Source organism: Musca autumnalis, unplaced genomic scaffold, assembly GCF_047663935.1.
Source record: "Musca autumnalis isolate F117 unplaced genomic scaffold, ASM4766393v1 scaffold_2, whole genome shotgun sequence".
Lineage (NCBI taxonomy): Eukaryota > Metazoa > Arthropoda > Insecta > Diptera > Muscidae > Musca > Musca autumnalis.
Window position 1 is genome coordinate 20,751,401 of NW_027411755.1, and position 14,566 is coordinate 20,765,966.

Genomic DNA, 14,566 nt, shown 5'->3' on the forward strand with positions numbered 1-14,566 from the left:
CCGCAGGGTAAATATCTGGTCATTGGTGGACTTGCCAGGTCTGAAGCCGCCTTGGTATGGTCCAATTATTTCGTTGACCATGGGCTTTAGTCGTTCGCATAATATCCCTAACACTGTAGCCCCTGTAATTAGAGCATAGAGCCTTGTCTCCTTTCTTGTGGACGGGACACAGGATGCTCAGGTTCCAATCGTCGGGTACGCGTTCTTCCTGCCAGATGGTGCTAACTAGCTGATGCATATACCTTATCAGCGTGTCACCTCCGGTTTTGAACAGCTCGGCTGGTAGGCCATCGGCTCCTGCTGCCTTATTATTCTTTAGCCGGTTTATTGCAGACTTTACCTCATCTTAGCTGGGCGGTATACATCCAATACCATCTTCATGGATTGGATCTGTGGTATCTTCGCCGTCTTCGCTACTATTGGATACCAACAGTTTGGAAAAATGCTCTTTCCAAATCCTGAGCTTACTATCTGTATCAGTTACCAAATTGCCTTGCTGGTCTCTACCGGAGGATGTGCCTGTACTCAAGCCATCAGTTTGATGTTTCACTCTTTAGTAGAATTTTCGGACTTCATTCTGGCTCCTGTACTTTCTTTTTCTTGCGGAAAATACGTTTCTCCTCTCTCCTTTTCTCCCCATACCTCTCTCGTGCTCTACGCATTGCTACTGATTGTAAAGTTGCCCTATAAGCCGCATTTTTTCTTCAATAGCAGCACGGCACTCCTGGTCATGCCATGGATTCCTTGGTGGAGGTCTCTGGTATCCAATTACTGATTTTGCGGCTGTTTGCATGGAGTGGGCAATATTTTGCCATTGTGCTGATATGTCACCGGGACGAGAAGTGCTTTGATTAAGCAATTGGCCATTTGAGTGGAATATGCTTTGGCTATTTGTTGTGATTGCAGCTTACCGATGTCCAACTTCCGTGTTGTGTATGAAGACTGCATTTCCCGACTGTTGGACCAAAGGTATTCTCCTTTCCAATTTTGGCATTAAAATGTTAACGTCATGGGTAAGACAACGGTCATATGTTTCTTCTAAGTGCTCGTAGAATATATATTTGGTCTGTTCGTCCTTGTTTTCGATGGGGGCATAAGCGCTGATAAGGCTAATGTTGAAGAATTTTGCCTTCATCCGTATTGTAGCAAGTCCTTCATTCACTGGTGTGAAGCTGGAGACTAGATATTTTAACCTCCGACCAACTACAAATCCGCAACCAAACTCATGCTTTGTGTCATGGCAGCTATAATACAGCGCGTCACTGTTAGGTGTTGTTGTGACCTTCGTATTTCCTGTACGGCAGTAATGTCGGCCTTGTACTTTTCAAGTACATCTGCCAATGCGTAAACTGCTTAAATAAAGAGTGCGAACATTCCAGGTGCAGATTCGCAGATCATGGTCCTTAAAACGTTTGCGGGGGTACTCAACTTTGAAGGGATTTGTTTTTCTTCTCTTCTGTTTTTTCATAGTAAGCTGCTATTTTCTAGAAGAGGGTTACTAACCCGAAAATTATTAAAAAAAAAAAAATAAAATTATAGTTGCTGTTTTGTGTATAAAATGTTGGGGACTCATTTCGTAACGCCGTCTTTTTGCGCAAAGCATTCCCTCCAAGCCTTAAATGAAATCTGTTCATCAACTTGATGATTACGCGATAGATTTTGATCTGATCTAAAGTCTCGCTGTTGTAAGAATAAACATAATGCTTTCACGTAACACCATTCCAGACATGTTTACATAACATCATTACTTGGTCTTTGCTTGTAAAGTGCCACCTATAATAAAGTCATTCACATTCTTAGTAAATCGTAAAAATATGAATTCTTATACCATATTCCAGGAAAACCAACAATCCTCCGTCATCTTACCAATGTCTAATATAACTCATATTTTTACGAACTTTCTGACTGCGAATGAAGTTTGGATTTCTATGCGAACACCACAAGCATCAGTAGTTCAATGACCCTCGACAATTATAATTCTGTTTGTCCAAAAAAAAGTAACAAAAATAAAACACAAGTCATTGTTGTCATAAACTGCGTCTCTTGTATTAACCTCAGACATTTAATTAGATTTGCTTTACTAAATATGTATCCGTAGTTCATGTTTATTAGCGCAAAGGTTAAATGTTCTTAACCTTAGATTTGTGTTAATTGTGTTGTGAATTGCAACATCAATACGTTCGTGTAAATATAATAAAATATAAATGAAACAGACTAATGAATTTGGTTAGATTTGGAGATTTATTTGAAAATCCTAGATTTCAGAAAAAATTATGTACCTGTAGTGGGTTGGGTGTATGAGTAACCTGTTTATATGGTTGGCCTTGAAAACGCCTTTTAGGAAGTGATAAAGACGGCCTTTCTTGGCATCTATAAAAACGTACTTCATGGAGTCTATAACGACGAACTTCATGGCATCCACAAAGACGTCCTGTTTACGTGTCTACATGCCGTATACGAAGACGCCCTTCATGACCTCATTTGCTGTTGTAACAGTGTTTTACATCATATGTATATAAATAACTTTCTTCTGCTTAATCTGGCTCTGGGTCAATCTCCAGTTCCACGAACATAACTGCTTCGATGGGATGTAACCACAGATCCACTGGAGTAAGTTGAGTGGATTTGGCGGGGCAGTTGAAAAAGTGCTGTGTGTTGTCCGTAGACCCTTGCCCAATACGAGTTTAGACGGCTGCACTTTCCAGAGAGTAGTTCAGCCAAAAGTACTCTGGTTTGTCGAGGCAACTGACGCTCCTCAGCTGCGATAGACGGGGGATGTGCTCCGAGGGCCGCATTCAAACTATAGCTGCATATGGCATCTGTAACTGCCTTCGTAGGAATGATGTTCTTGTAACGCTGGACCTTCTACATCATGAAGATTCTCCTTGACCTGCCTGAATGGGCAGGGCTTATCAGTACCTCTCATAGTAACACTCATAGTAACACAGGTACCGAAACGAAAGTATGTTATTGCACGGTTTTCCGACGATAAAAATAATTGTCATATTGACAAAACGGATAAAATATTTCACATATGGACTCAAGCTGAAATAAACACAAAGATGTAAAATTCTGCAGTCCAACAATAAAAAACGCCAACAACATTGACAAAAATATTTATCAAAATATCCCACATATTGCGTTTTATCAGTTCAATATAAAAAATCGATAAATGTTTTAGTCAATATGTGAAATATTTTATCAGTTGTATTTTTACTTTGTGATCAAATAATTTTATCGAATTTCGTCAATATGATAATTTTTTTATCGCCGGATTTTTTTCTGTGTGTAACGCTATACTGGAAGAATCTTTGTCTCATCCAGTAGATGGTTCACTGGAGTCATGAGGAGCAACAGGGTGCTACTGTTCTCAGGACGGCATTCTGACAAGTTTGAATATTCTTCCATCGCCTGCCACTTAGATTCAGGTATCAAACTGGTGTCGCTTATCACAGACCGACCTATCGCGTTATATTTGATCAACAAGGTTTCTTTATCCGCGCCCCAAGTGCTGCCGGCTAGGGACTTGAGGTCCATATTTTTACATTTCAACTTGTCGCAGATAGCTGTGTCATAGGCGGACGACGAAAACGTTCTGACGAATTTGACCCCTAGAACTTTGCGGTAACTTTTGGTCGGAATTCTGTTACCATCGACCATGACATTCAACTCTCTTCTCCCCTGCGTCGTCCAAATGTTGAATAGAGTGGTCGTAGATTAAGTGACGGATATCTGCATATTCCTCTCGTGAAAAGTGATGGTAAGATTGGTCAAATAGGAGTTCAGTGATTCACAACATCAGGGAAGGTACCTGACGTCAGGATCGTACAATCATCCACATACGTTACGAGCTCGATGCCGTCTGGATCGGTTGGAATGCAGTTAAGTTAAAGTTTAAACAGTTCCGGAGGTATAACCTTGGGGAACTCCCTGTTTTACTGTACAGGTTTTGGGGTCCATACATTTCAAAGTTATCCAGAGGTTAGTCGGCTCAATGTCCTTGAACAGTGTGGAGTGCTTGGCAGTATCAAAGTCTTTTGATAAGTCGAACGCCACCATTACTTTTCGCATGGCTTACTCTGGTTGAGTCCTCGACTAATATGTGTGGTGATGGCGTGCATCGCTGCTGTCGTGATGTTCTGCTTACGGAACCCATGCTGATGATCGGCAACTGGAGAGCTATTTCCGACGCTGAGGTGTATTTGCTACGGGCGTCAGAAGTGAAATCGGTCTGCACCATTTACCTTTGGTGGCATCCTTACCTGGGTTCAGTAGCGGAACCACCCTACCCATTTTTCAGACTTTGGAAACAATCGGTGGCTAACGCCGTGTTGAGAATTTTGGTGAGATATTCGTCTCCCGGCACATTCAGCTGTTTTAGCATGACCATGGAGATTCCATAATGACCTAACACTTTGGATGAATTAGTATTCCTGATGACAGTCACAACATCATCCATTGTAAATTGTGGTGGTTCCTCCTCTGCAGGAAGAGATCTACATATTGCGACGTAGTACTCATCACTTCACCCAGTCACTCCTGTAGTGCTCGACAAATAGCGATTGCTATTACTCCCACAACTCTTCGGATCAGATAGCGCGACGTCGCCAAACGTGACTGAGGTCCTATCTTTCTTCTTTACTGGTTTCCAGAGTGACTTGGCCGTTGCCCACAATTTACTTATACCGGCTCCAGTCTTGCAACTCTTCAAATGTGTAACCAGTTGTCCCAGTCGGTGAGCATCACCGAACAACGTGTTAACTTTCAGTGTCGACGAAGCTTGTTACGTGAACGTTTCATATACTCCTTCACGCATTTATTACCATCAACTAAAACTACACAGTCAGCATAGTGGACAACTTTAACTTCGGTGTAATTAACTGCAATCACTGCTGCACCATAATTCTCATTCACCTCGTACTTCCACCCGAAGTTGTCGATCACTAGCCGACAAAGTACGACAAGACATGTGGCTCGTCCGCAGTCTCGATACTCGTTAGCTACGGCTCGATCAAGCTCCCAGCTCTTAGCAAACTCCAAGAATTTTAGCAAGCTCCAAGCTCTTATCAAGCTTCAAGCTCATACCAAGCTGCAAGATCTTAGCAAGCTCCAAGCTTCTTAGCAAGTTCAAAACACTTAGCAAGCTCTTAGCCCGCTCCAAGCTATAAGCCAGCTCCTAGCTCTATGCAAACTCACCAACCTACTAATTCAGAGCCGAGACACCACCGACAAATGCCGAGCCGACAGCCACCCAATTGCACCGAGCCGACACCAACACGAGTCGTGAATAGCCGAGCCACACTCAACAACTGCCGAGCTGACAGCCACCGAACATCAGCTTAAGAAAGATAGGTCTGTATTGAAGGGACTGGTGCAATAGGAAAGCTAATCACCCACCGCGACTTCTTGTGCTATCCTTCTTCACTACGTTGTAGGTTGTAATATGCAATTGTTGTTGAGGTTGGTTTCTAATCCGGAGCAAGCATTCCGGGATTTGCTGCTCCCAACACAGAAAACTCATATAAATACAAACATGTGGTGGTGGCAGCCGCTGGCCGGAGTGTAGTTCCGGGTCCATCCGGTACGAGTGAACGCGCTGCCGTGGAATTGGAAGGCCGATCTATAAAATAGAAGACCACCTAAGGGGTCTTCCATAGACTTTAGAACCAGAATATGGGTATTCTGTCGACTTGAGATCCACCGTAGGGTTCTTCTATAGACTAGAAGAGCACCGTAAGTGTCTTCCATTGACTAGAAGTCCATCGTAGCCAACTTCTATAGATTACAAGACCAGTGTAGAGTCCACTACAGACTAGAGGACTACGGTAGTGGTGTTCTATAGACTAGAAGACCACCATTGGGGTCTTCTGTAGAACACAAGAGTACCATAAGGGTCTTTTATAGAATAGAAGACCACCATAAGGGTCTTCTAAAGAATAGAAGACCACCGAAGGGGTTTTCTATAGAATATAAGACTTAGTTAGGGGTCTTCTATAGAATAGCGTACCTTTGTAGGGGTCTTCTATATAATAAAAAACCTCTGTAGGGGTCTTCTATAGTATAGCAGACCTTGGTAAGGTTCTTCTATAGAATAGAAGACCTCGGTGGGGGCTTCTATAGAATAGAAGACCTCGGCGGGGGCTTCTATATAATAGAAAACCTCGGTAGGGGTCTTCTATAGTATAGCAGACCTTGGTAAGGTTCTTCTATAGAATAGAAGACCTCGGTGGGGGCTTCTATAGAATAGAAGACCTCGGCGGGGGCTTCTATATAATAGAAGACCTCGGTAGGGGTCTTCTATAGAAAAGAAGACCTCGGTAGGGGTTTTCTATAGAATAGAAAACCTCGGTAGGGGGTCTTTTATAGCATAGAAGACCTCGGTAGGGGGTCTTCTATAGAATAGAAGACCTCGGTAGGGGGTCTTCTATAGAATAGAAGACCTCGGTAGGGGGTCTTTTATAGAATAGAAGAGCTCGGTAGGGGGGCTTCTATAGAATAGAAGACCTCGGTAGGGGGTCTATAGAATAGAAAACCTCAGTAGGGGTCTTCTATAGAATAGAAGACCTCGCTATAGTATAAAAGATGTCGGTAGGGGCCTTCTATATAATAGAAGACCTCGGTATTGTATAGAAGACCTCGGTAGGGGTATTCTATAGAATAGAAGACCTCGGTAGGGGTCTTGTATAAAATAGAAGACCTCGGTAGGGGTCTTCTATAAAATAGTAGACATCTGTAGTGGTCTTCTATAGAATAGAAGATCTTGGTAGAGGCCTCCTATATACTAGAAGACCTCGGAAGGGGTTTTGTATAGAATATAAGGCCTCGGTAGAAGTCTTCTATAGAATAGAAGACCTCGGTAGGGGTCTTCTATAGCATAGAAAACCTCGGTAGGGGTCTTCTATAGAATAAAGACCTCGGTAGGAGTCTTCTATAGAATAGAAGACCTCAGTAGGGGTATTCTATAGAATAGAAGACCTCGGTAGGGGGGTAGGGTTATTCCATAGTATAGAAGACCTTGGTAGGAGTCTTCTGTAGACTAGAAGGCCTCGGTAGGATTCTTCTATGGAATAGAAGGCCTCGGTAAGGTTCTTCTATGGAATAGAAGGCCTCGGTAGGGGTCTTCTATAGATTAGAAGACCTCGGTAGGGTACTTCAATAGAATAGAACACCACCTTAGGTGGCTTCAATAGAATCGAAGGCCATCGTAGGTGGCTTCTATTGAATAGAAGACCACTATAGGTAGCTTCTATAGAATAGAAGGCCACTGTAGGTGGATTTTATAGAATAGAAGACCTCGGTAGGGGTCTTCTTTAGAATACAAGACCTTGGTAGGGATCTTCTATACAATAGAAGACTTTGGTGGGGGTCATATATAGAATAGAAGACTTCGGTAAGAGTCTTCTATAGAATAGGAGAGCTCGGTAGGGGTCTTCTATAGAATAGAAGACCTCGGTAGGGGTTATCTATAGAATAGAAGAGCTCGGTTGGGGTCATCTATAGAATAGAAGACCTCGGTAGGGGTTTTTTTATAGACTAAAATGCTGCCGTAGATGTCTTCGGTAGCCCAGAAGACAACCGTAAGGGTCATATATTGACTAGGAATCCACCATAGGGATCTTCTATAGACTAGAAGACCACAAGACTTTTTTGGTGGAATCTCTTATTTATTTATTTTTTTAATTGCGCACGACCCCTCTTACTATGCGTTCTAATAATTTTAATATTTATGTATGTAACTGTTCTTTGAATGTGGCAATTAAAGTTAATTGTTAAGTGGTGTTAATTGTTTTAACCACACACAAGCACTCCACTATTTTGGCCATCTAAGAATGAATCTGCTTAAATTGAAATGAACACGAATCGCATTCAGTTTTATATATTTGGCAGAAGTATCTGGCATAATTTTCGTAGTCGATTAACAGCTAGGGAAAAGTAATGTACGCTAATATTTTCTTTTGGCCAAATTAAGACAAAAAGATGTAAGTGTTCAGCGGAATTGTTGTTTATATTGAAGATTATTGAAGAAAGTGTGAAGAAAAAGATTGCCAAAAAAACGATATTTGAAATAAAGTGTCGACAAATAGAAAATAAATTGCGGGAGCAGATGTGAATCTTTGTAAGAAGTGGGTGAGGAGATTTTGTTGAGAACTCAATGCAAGTTAGTGGCGAGCAGAAAAATCGACGAATATGTTGATAGTGCTATCCGACAATCCTGGAAAAAAATTTTGGAAACGCTATTCCGTAAAAAAATAAAATAAAATTTACTTGTGATTGGTCTACTACCTTAAACAATATTTCTTGAAACCATACGATGGCTCCGATAGCCCTAAACATATTTTTTTTCATTCCACGCCTTCTTATCCTCGAAAAACTTCATTGGTTAATGGTTGAAAATAGTTTTAAATCTCCACATCTGGCTATCCCCTCTCTATTCCTTGAAAAGTAATAAATTTAATTTTATTTTTTCCAGACCTCCAAAATGAATTTAAAACATTTCCTTATACTGGAAATCACCCTGATATGCCTCGCTACAACCCTTAAAGCTTGGGATCACCGTAACATCGATTATTTCCTGCACAAGGCTGGCTTGCAAAGAACCGATTTCCACTTTAACGACGCCAAGAATGGCAACTATCACATAACCAATTTGGATGACAAGCGGGATCTGTGGTTCTTGTGGCGCAAACTTCTGCTCAAGGTAACCAACAAATTCAAACCCATACTACATCACGTGAATTGGAAAGAAGGAAAGGTGCAGGATGAGAAGAGGCTTGATGAATTCCCATGTGCCCTAAATGGTACTCGCTCTCCCGTTGTTCCGGCAAATATTCATCAACTACGCCCCGGAGATATTGATGTGGTAGCTGCCATTGGTGATTCCTTGACAGCGGGTAATGGTGCAATGTCGGCCACCGCTTTGGGGGCATATACTGAATTTCGTGGCATGTCTTTCTCTGGAGGTGGCATGGAAGATTGGACCACAATATTAACTCTACCGAATATTTTGAAGGTTTTCAATCCCAATCTTTATGGTTTTGCCACGGAGAATGTTTTGGCCCGAGACAAGGGATCATATCTCAATGTTGCCGAACCCATGATGTTGTCACGTGATCTGCTCTATCAAGTGCAGGTGTTGATACAACGGATGCAGCAGGATCCCCTCATCGATATGCAAAAACACTGGAAATTGCTGACCATCTTTGTGGGTAGCAATGACTTCTGTACCGATATGTGTCATCATGACAACATTTTCCTGTTCCTCAAAAAACATGAGGAGGACTTGAGGAAAGCTCTCACCGTGCTGCGCAACAACATACCACACTTGGTGGTTAATTTAATACCAGCACCAAATTTTGTCTATCTCAAGCAACAAATGCAAAATTTACCTGGTCTCTGCAGTATCCCCCAAGGTTTCTCTTGTTCCTGTTTGGTCAATCGTTTCTACAGTCCCGAATATTTGCAGAGAGCTTCGGAATTTATCACTCGCTGGCAGGCCATTGATGAACATATTTCGTCATTGGCAGAATTTCAAACAGATGATTTTTCCGTAATCTATCACTCGTTTATGGCAAATTTGACAATACCCAATCTGTCGACAGGTGACACGGATATGCGTTACTTTGGCAAAGATTGTGTACATTTTAGCCAATTTGGACATGCCGCCATGGCAAATTTGTTATGGAACAATATGCTGCAGCCGAGTGGGCAAAAGGATTTAGAAATTCGGCCACCATTTGAGAAATTTGAATGTCCAACGGCGGCGAGGCCTTACATTGCAACATTTTTAAATAAAGAATAAATAAAAAAATGTGTCAGGAATTTTTTTGTGGCTTTAATTTTAAGAGGGTCATTCGGTTAAGATAGTTTAGTGATGTTAAATAAAATATTTAAATGAAAACATATTTTAAAAATAAATCAATATAGACTCACCTCTGCAAGACCACAAAGGGGTACTTATAGTCCTTATAAAAGATTACTACGGTGGTCTTGTATGCTATAGAAGCCACGTAAGGTTGTCTTCTATTCTATGTTATAAAAGCCACCTACGGTGGTCTCCTATTCTCGTAAGGTTGTCTTCTATTCTGTGCCATAGAAGCCGTCTACGGTGGTCTTCTATACTACAGAAGTCAACTACGGTGACCTTCTATACTATAGAAGGCACCTACGGTGGTCTTCTCTTCTATAGAAGCCACCTACGGTTGTCTTCTCTTCTATAGAAGCCACCTACGGCGGTCTTCTCTTCTATAGAAGCCAACTACGGTGGTCTTCTCTTCTATAGAAGCCACCTACGGTGGTCTTCTCTTCTATAGAAGCCACCTACGGCGGTCTTCTCTTCTATAGAAGCCAACTACGGTGGTATTCTCTTCTATAGAAGCCACCTACGGTGGTCTTCTATTCTATTGAAGCCATCTATGGTGGTCTCCTATGCTGTAGAAGCCACCTACGGTGGTCTACGGTGGTACGGTGGTCTACTATGCTGTAGAAGCCACCTACGGTGGTCTACTATGCTATAGAAGCCACCTACGGTGGTCTTCTCTTTTATAGAAGCCACCTACAGTGGTCCTCTATTCTATAGAAGCCACCTACGGTGATCTTCTATCCTATAGAAGCAACCTACGGTGGTCTTCTCTTCTATAGAAGCCACCTACGGTGGTCTTCTCTTCTATAGAAGCCACCTACGGTGGTCTTCTATTCTATAGAAGCCACCTACGGTGGTATTCTCTTCTATAGAAGCCACCTACAGTGGTCCTCTATTCTATAGAAGCCACCTACGGTGATCTTCTATCCTATATAAGCCACCTACGGTGGTCTTCTATCCTATAGTATCCACCTACGGTGATACTATAGGATAGTAGAAGACACCTACGGTGATCTTCTCTTCTATAGAAGCCACCTACGGCGGTCTTCTCTTCTATAGAAGCCAACTACGGTGGTCTTCTCTTCTATAGAAGCCACCTACGGCGGTCTTCTCTTCTATAGAAGCCAACTACGGTGCTATTCTCTTCTATAGAAGCCAACTACGGTGGTCTTCTATTCTATTGAAGCCATCTATGGTGGTCTCCTATGCTGTAGAAGCCACCTACGGTGGTCTACGGTGGTACGGTGGTCTACTATGCTGTAGAAGCCACCTACGGTGGTCTACTATGCTATAGAAGCCACCTACGGTGGTCTTCTCTTCTATAGAAGCCACCTACAGTGGTCCTCTATTCTATAGAAGCCACCTACGGTGATCTTCTATCCTATAGAAGCAACCTACGGTGGTCTTCTCTTCTATAGAAGCCACCTACGGTGGTCTTCTCTTCTATAGAAGCCACCTACGGTGGTCTTCTATTCTATAGAAGCCACCTACGGTGGTATTCTCTTCTATAGAAGCCACCTACAGTGGTCCTCTATAATATAGAAGCCACCTACGGTGATCTTCTATCCTATATAAGCCACCTACGGTGGTCTTCTATCCTATAGTATCCACCTACGGTGATACTATAGGATAGTAGAAGCCACCTACGGTGATCTTCTATTCTACGGTGGTCTTCTATGCTGTAGAAGACACCTACGGTGGTCTACTATGCTATAGAAGCCACCTACGGTGGTCTTCTCTTCTATGGAAGCCACCTACGGTGGTCTTCTCTACTATAGAAGCCACCTACGGTGGTCTTCTCTTCTATAGAAGCCACCTACGGTGGTCTTCTTTGCTATAGAAGCCACCTACAGTGGTCCTCTATTCTATAGAAGCCACCTACGGTGATCTTCTATCCTATAGAAGCCACCTACGGTGGTCTTCTATCCTATAGTATCCACCTACGGTGATACTATAGGATAGTAGAAGCCACCTACGGTGATCTTCTATTCTATTGAAGCCACCTACGGTGGTCTTCTATGCTGTAGAAGACACCTACGGTGGTCTACTATGCTATAGAAGCCACCTATGGTGGTCTTCTCTTCTATGGAAGCCACCTACGGTGGTCTTCTTTACTATAGAAGCCACATACGGAGGTCTTCTCTTCTATAGAAGCCACCTACGGTGGTCTTCTTTGCTATAGAAGCCACCTACTGTGGTATTCTCTTCTACAGAATCCACCTACAGTGGACCTCTATTCTATAGAAGCCACCTACTGTAGTCTTTTGTTCTATAGAAGCCACCTACTGTAGTCTTCTGTTCTATAGAAGCCACCTATGGTGGTCTTCTATTCTATAGAAGCCACCTACGGTGGTCTTTTATTCTATAGAAGCCACCTACGGTGATCTTCTATTCTATAGAAGCCACCTAGGGTGGTCATCTATACTATAGAAGCCACCTGCGGTTGTCATCTATGCTATAGAAGCCACCTGCGGTGGTCATCTATGCTATAGAAGCCACCTACGGTGGTCATCTATGCTGTAGAAGCCACCTACGGTGGTCATCTATTCTATAGAAGCCACCTACGGTGGTCATCTATGCTATAGAAGCCACCTACGGTGGTCTTCTATTCTATAGAAGCAACATACGGTGGTCATCTATGCTAAAGAAGCCACCTACGGTGGTCATCTATGCTATAGAAGCCACCTACGGTGGTCTTCTATTCTATAGGCCACCTACGTGGTCTTATATTCTACAGAAGCCACCTAAGTTGGTCTTATATTCTACAGGAGCCACCTGAGTTGGTCTCCTATTCTGTAGAAGCCACCTACGATGATCTTCCGTGCTACGGTGGTCTTGTAACTCTAACTGTTACGCCAATGTTTTCACCTCATACCCCCGCTTACTTATGTAACTGTCAACCTAAATGTAATTTTTCCCCAAATGCCATTAAAAATTCCGACATAAAGTTTAACAACTTATTTAACATTCACATATATTTTATTTTAAATCGACCATTAGTTTTGTAATGCGAACCAATTAAATGACGCTTCATTGATTTGCACAATCCCAAAATACAAAAAATAAAAATTGCAAATGCAAATTTACCCAGCGTCGCACACACACCCTCCCACAGATACATTGTTACACACATACAAGTGTAGAGTAACTAATGCTCATAATTTGTTTGTAAACTAATCCCCAAGTCATAGAAATATATTTCACTTTTGTTTGAAATGTATTTTTCGGTTAAATATTTGGCTTGTTGTTTTTGTTGTTCTTGTTGCTAATTTAGAAAAATTAATTATGTTTGAAATATAAACAGTTGAGTGCACCAAATGCGGGGAGGAATATTCTAATACACATAAGGCTGGTTAGTGATGTAAAATTAACGATTATAGGTTTTTATACCCTCAGCATTTATGCTAACGAGGGTATATGAGGAAAAGTCAAAATTTTTTAGTTTCCATGAAGCCAAGGTTTGCACTATTATAATACGCGAACTATTGTAGTTTGCCAGTAACTATGACTATTGCTGGATTAATTTAGATGTTTTTGTACAAAGCTCAAAAATTTAGCAAAAAAAATTTAATTTACGTGGTAGTTACGACCGCGTAAAGGAAAAACCATAGGTAAAAACACGTTGAATCTAAACAGGTTTTTTACATTGCTATTCGATTTCTGATTAAACCATTCAAATGACGGACATCTGTCCAAAGTAAAAGTTGGAGAATACAAAATGAAGATTACACTTCTAATGTATCACTTTCCAAAATTTCCACTGCATCCACCTTTTATGGATGCTGAAATTTTGAAGCCGGATTTCAGGTGTTTTTTGTATTTTTTATGTAACTGGGACGCGCATTCGGATATTTCGAAAAACCAATTATAGGACTAAAGAACTCGCGATTTCTCATAATCTGATATGTATATTAAGTATGTAGCCCACACAGCAGCAGAGTAATCTACTGCCAAAGGCCAAATTTAGTGCGATATTTTTTCTAAAAAACCTATTTTTTGGGTACAGTATTTACAATATCGTTTTGAGTGTGCTGGTACCCCGCGATATTTTAGTTTTTCGACGATCCGGATCATATGAATCACAGATCGTAAAAATCCATCTACTAGAACGGCGGAAATGGCTACTGCAAAAATTGAAAAATTTGCAAAAAATGTTTTTCAAAATATCGCTGACTAATTCGCGTTTTATGTGGATCGTTTCCATTTCAATGAAGAAAGTGAATCATCACTCGCGTTTGTGCGAAAACAGCGGTTTGAAAAATTTAGTGGCATGGGAGCTGTATCCGATTTATCCAAAAAATACTGTGTGATGCTACATCCACGGTTCTTGATGGATTTTATTGAAATATGTTTAGAACGATGTATTTTTTCACGGTTGATAGTGAAATCGGATGCGCATCAAAAGTGTATGCACTTTGTGCAAAATATAAGCGTAATACAGTTTGTTGCACACTAAACTGCAGACGATGCTACATCTTAGCGGCCAAAGTAAATCCTGGCAAATGTGTACAAATTAAAAGAGAAGAATTCGCTGTATTGGTAAACCGCATGCGCATCAAGTGATTTTGAGGATTTCGCGATTTACACGCATTTCAAAATGAACATCACCCGATACAATTTTATTTCAAGATTATACCCCATTTAAAGGAACCCAACATTTATTTGAAAGATATCCATATCTTCTGCTAGATGTTAGCGTGTTTTCGA

At 41.5% G+C, this 14,566-nt stretch overlaps 1 protein-coding gene across 1 annotated transcript; it reads left to right on the top strand.

Moving 5' to 3' along the window:
• The first annotated feature begins 8,479 nt into the window (after positions 1–8,479).
• On the top strand, positions 8,480–9,799 carry LOC141392081 (phospholipase B1, membrane-associated-like). Its single transcript, XM_073965038.1, has one exon. It carries the CDS (start codon positions 8,480–8,482, stop codon positions 9,797–9,799), a length of 1,320 nt encoding a protein of 439 aa, XP_073821139.1.
• Positions 9,800–14,566: the final 4,767 nt, after the last annotated feature.

Excerpts from the sequence above, each read along its gene's own strand:
- LOC141392081 (XM_073965038.1), top strand. The coding sequence starts at position 8,480 with ATGAATTTAAAACATTTCCTTATACTGGAAATCACCCTGATATGCCTC.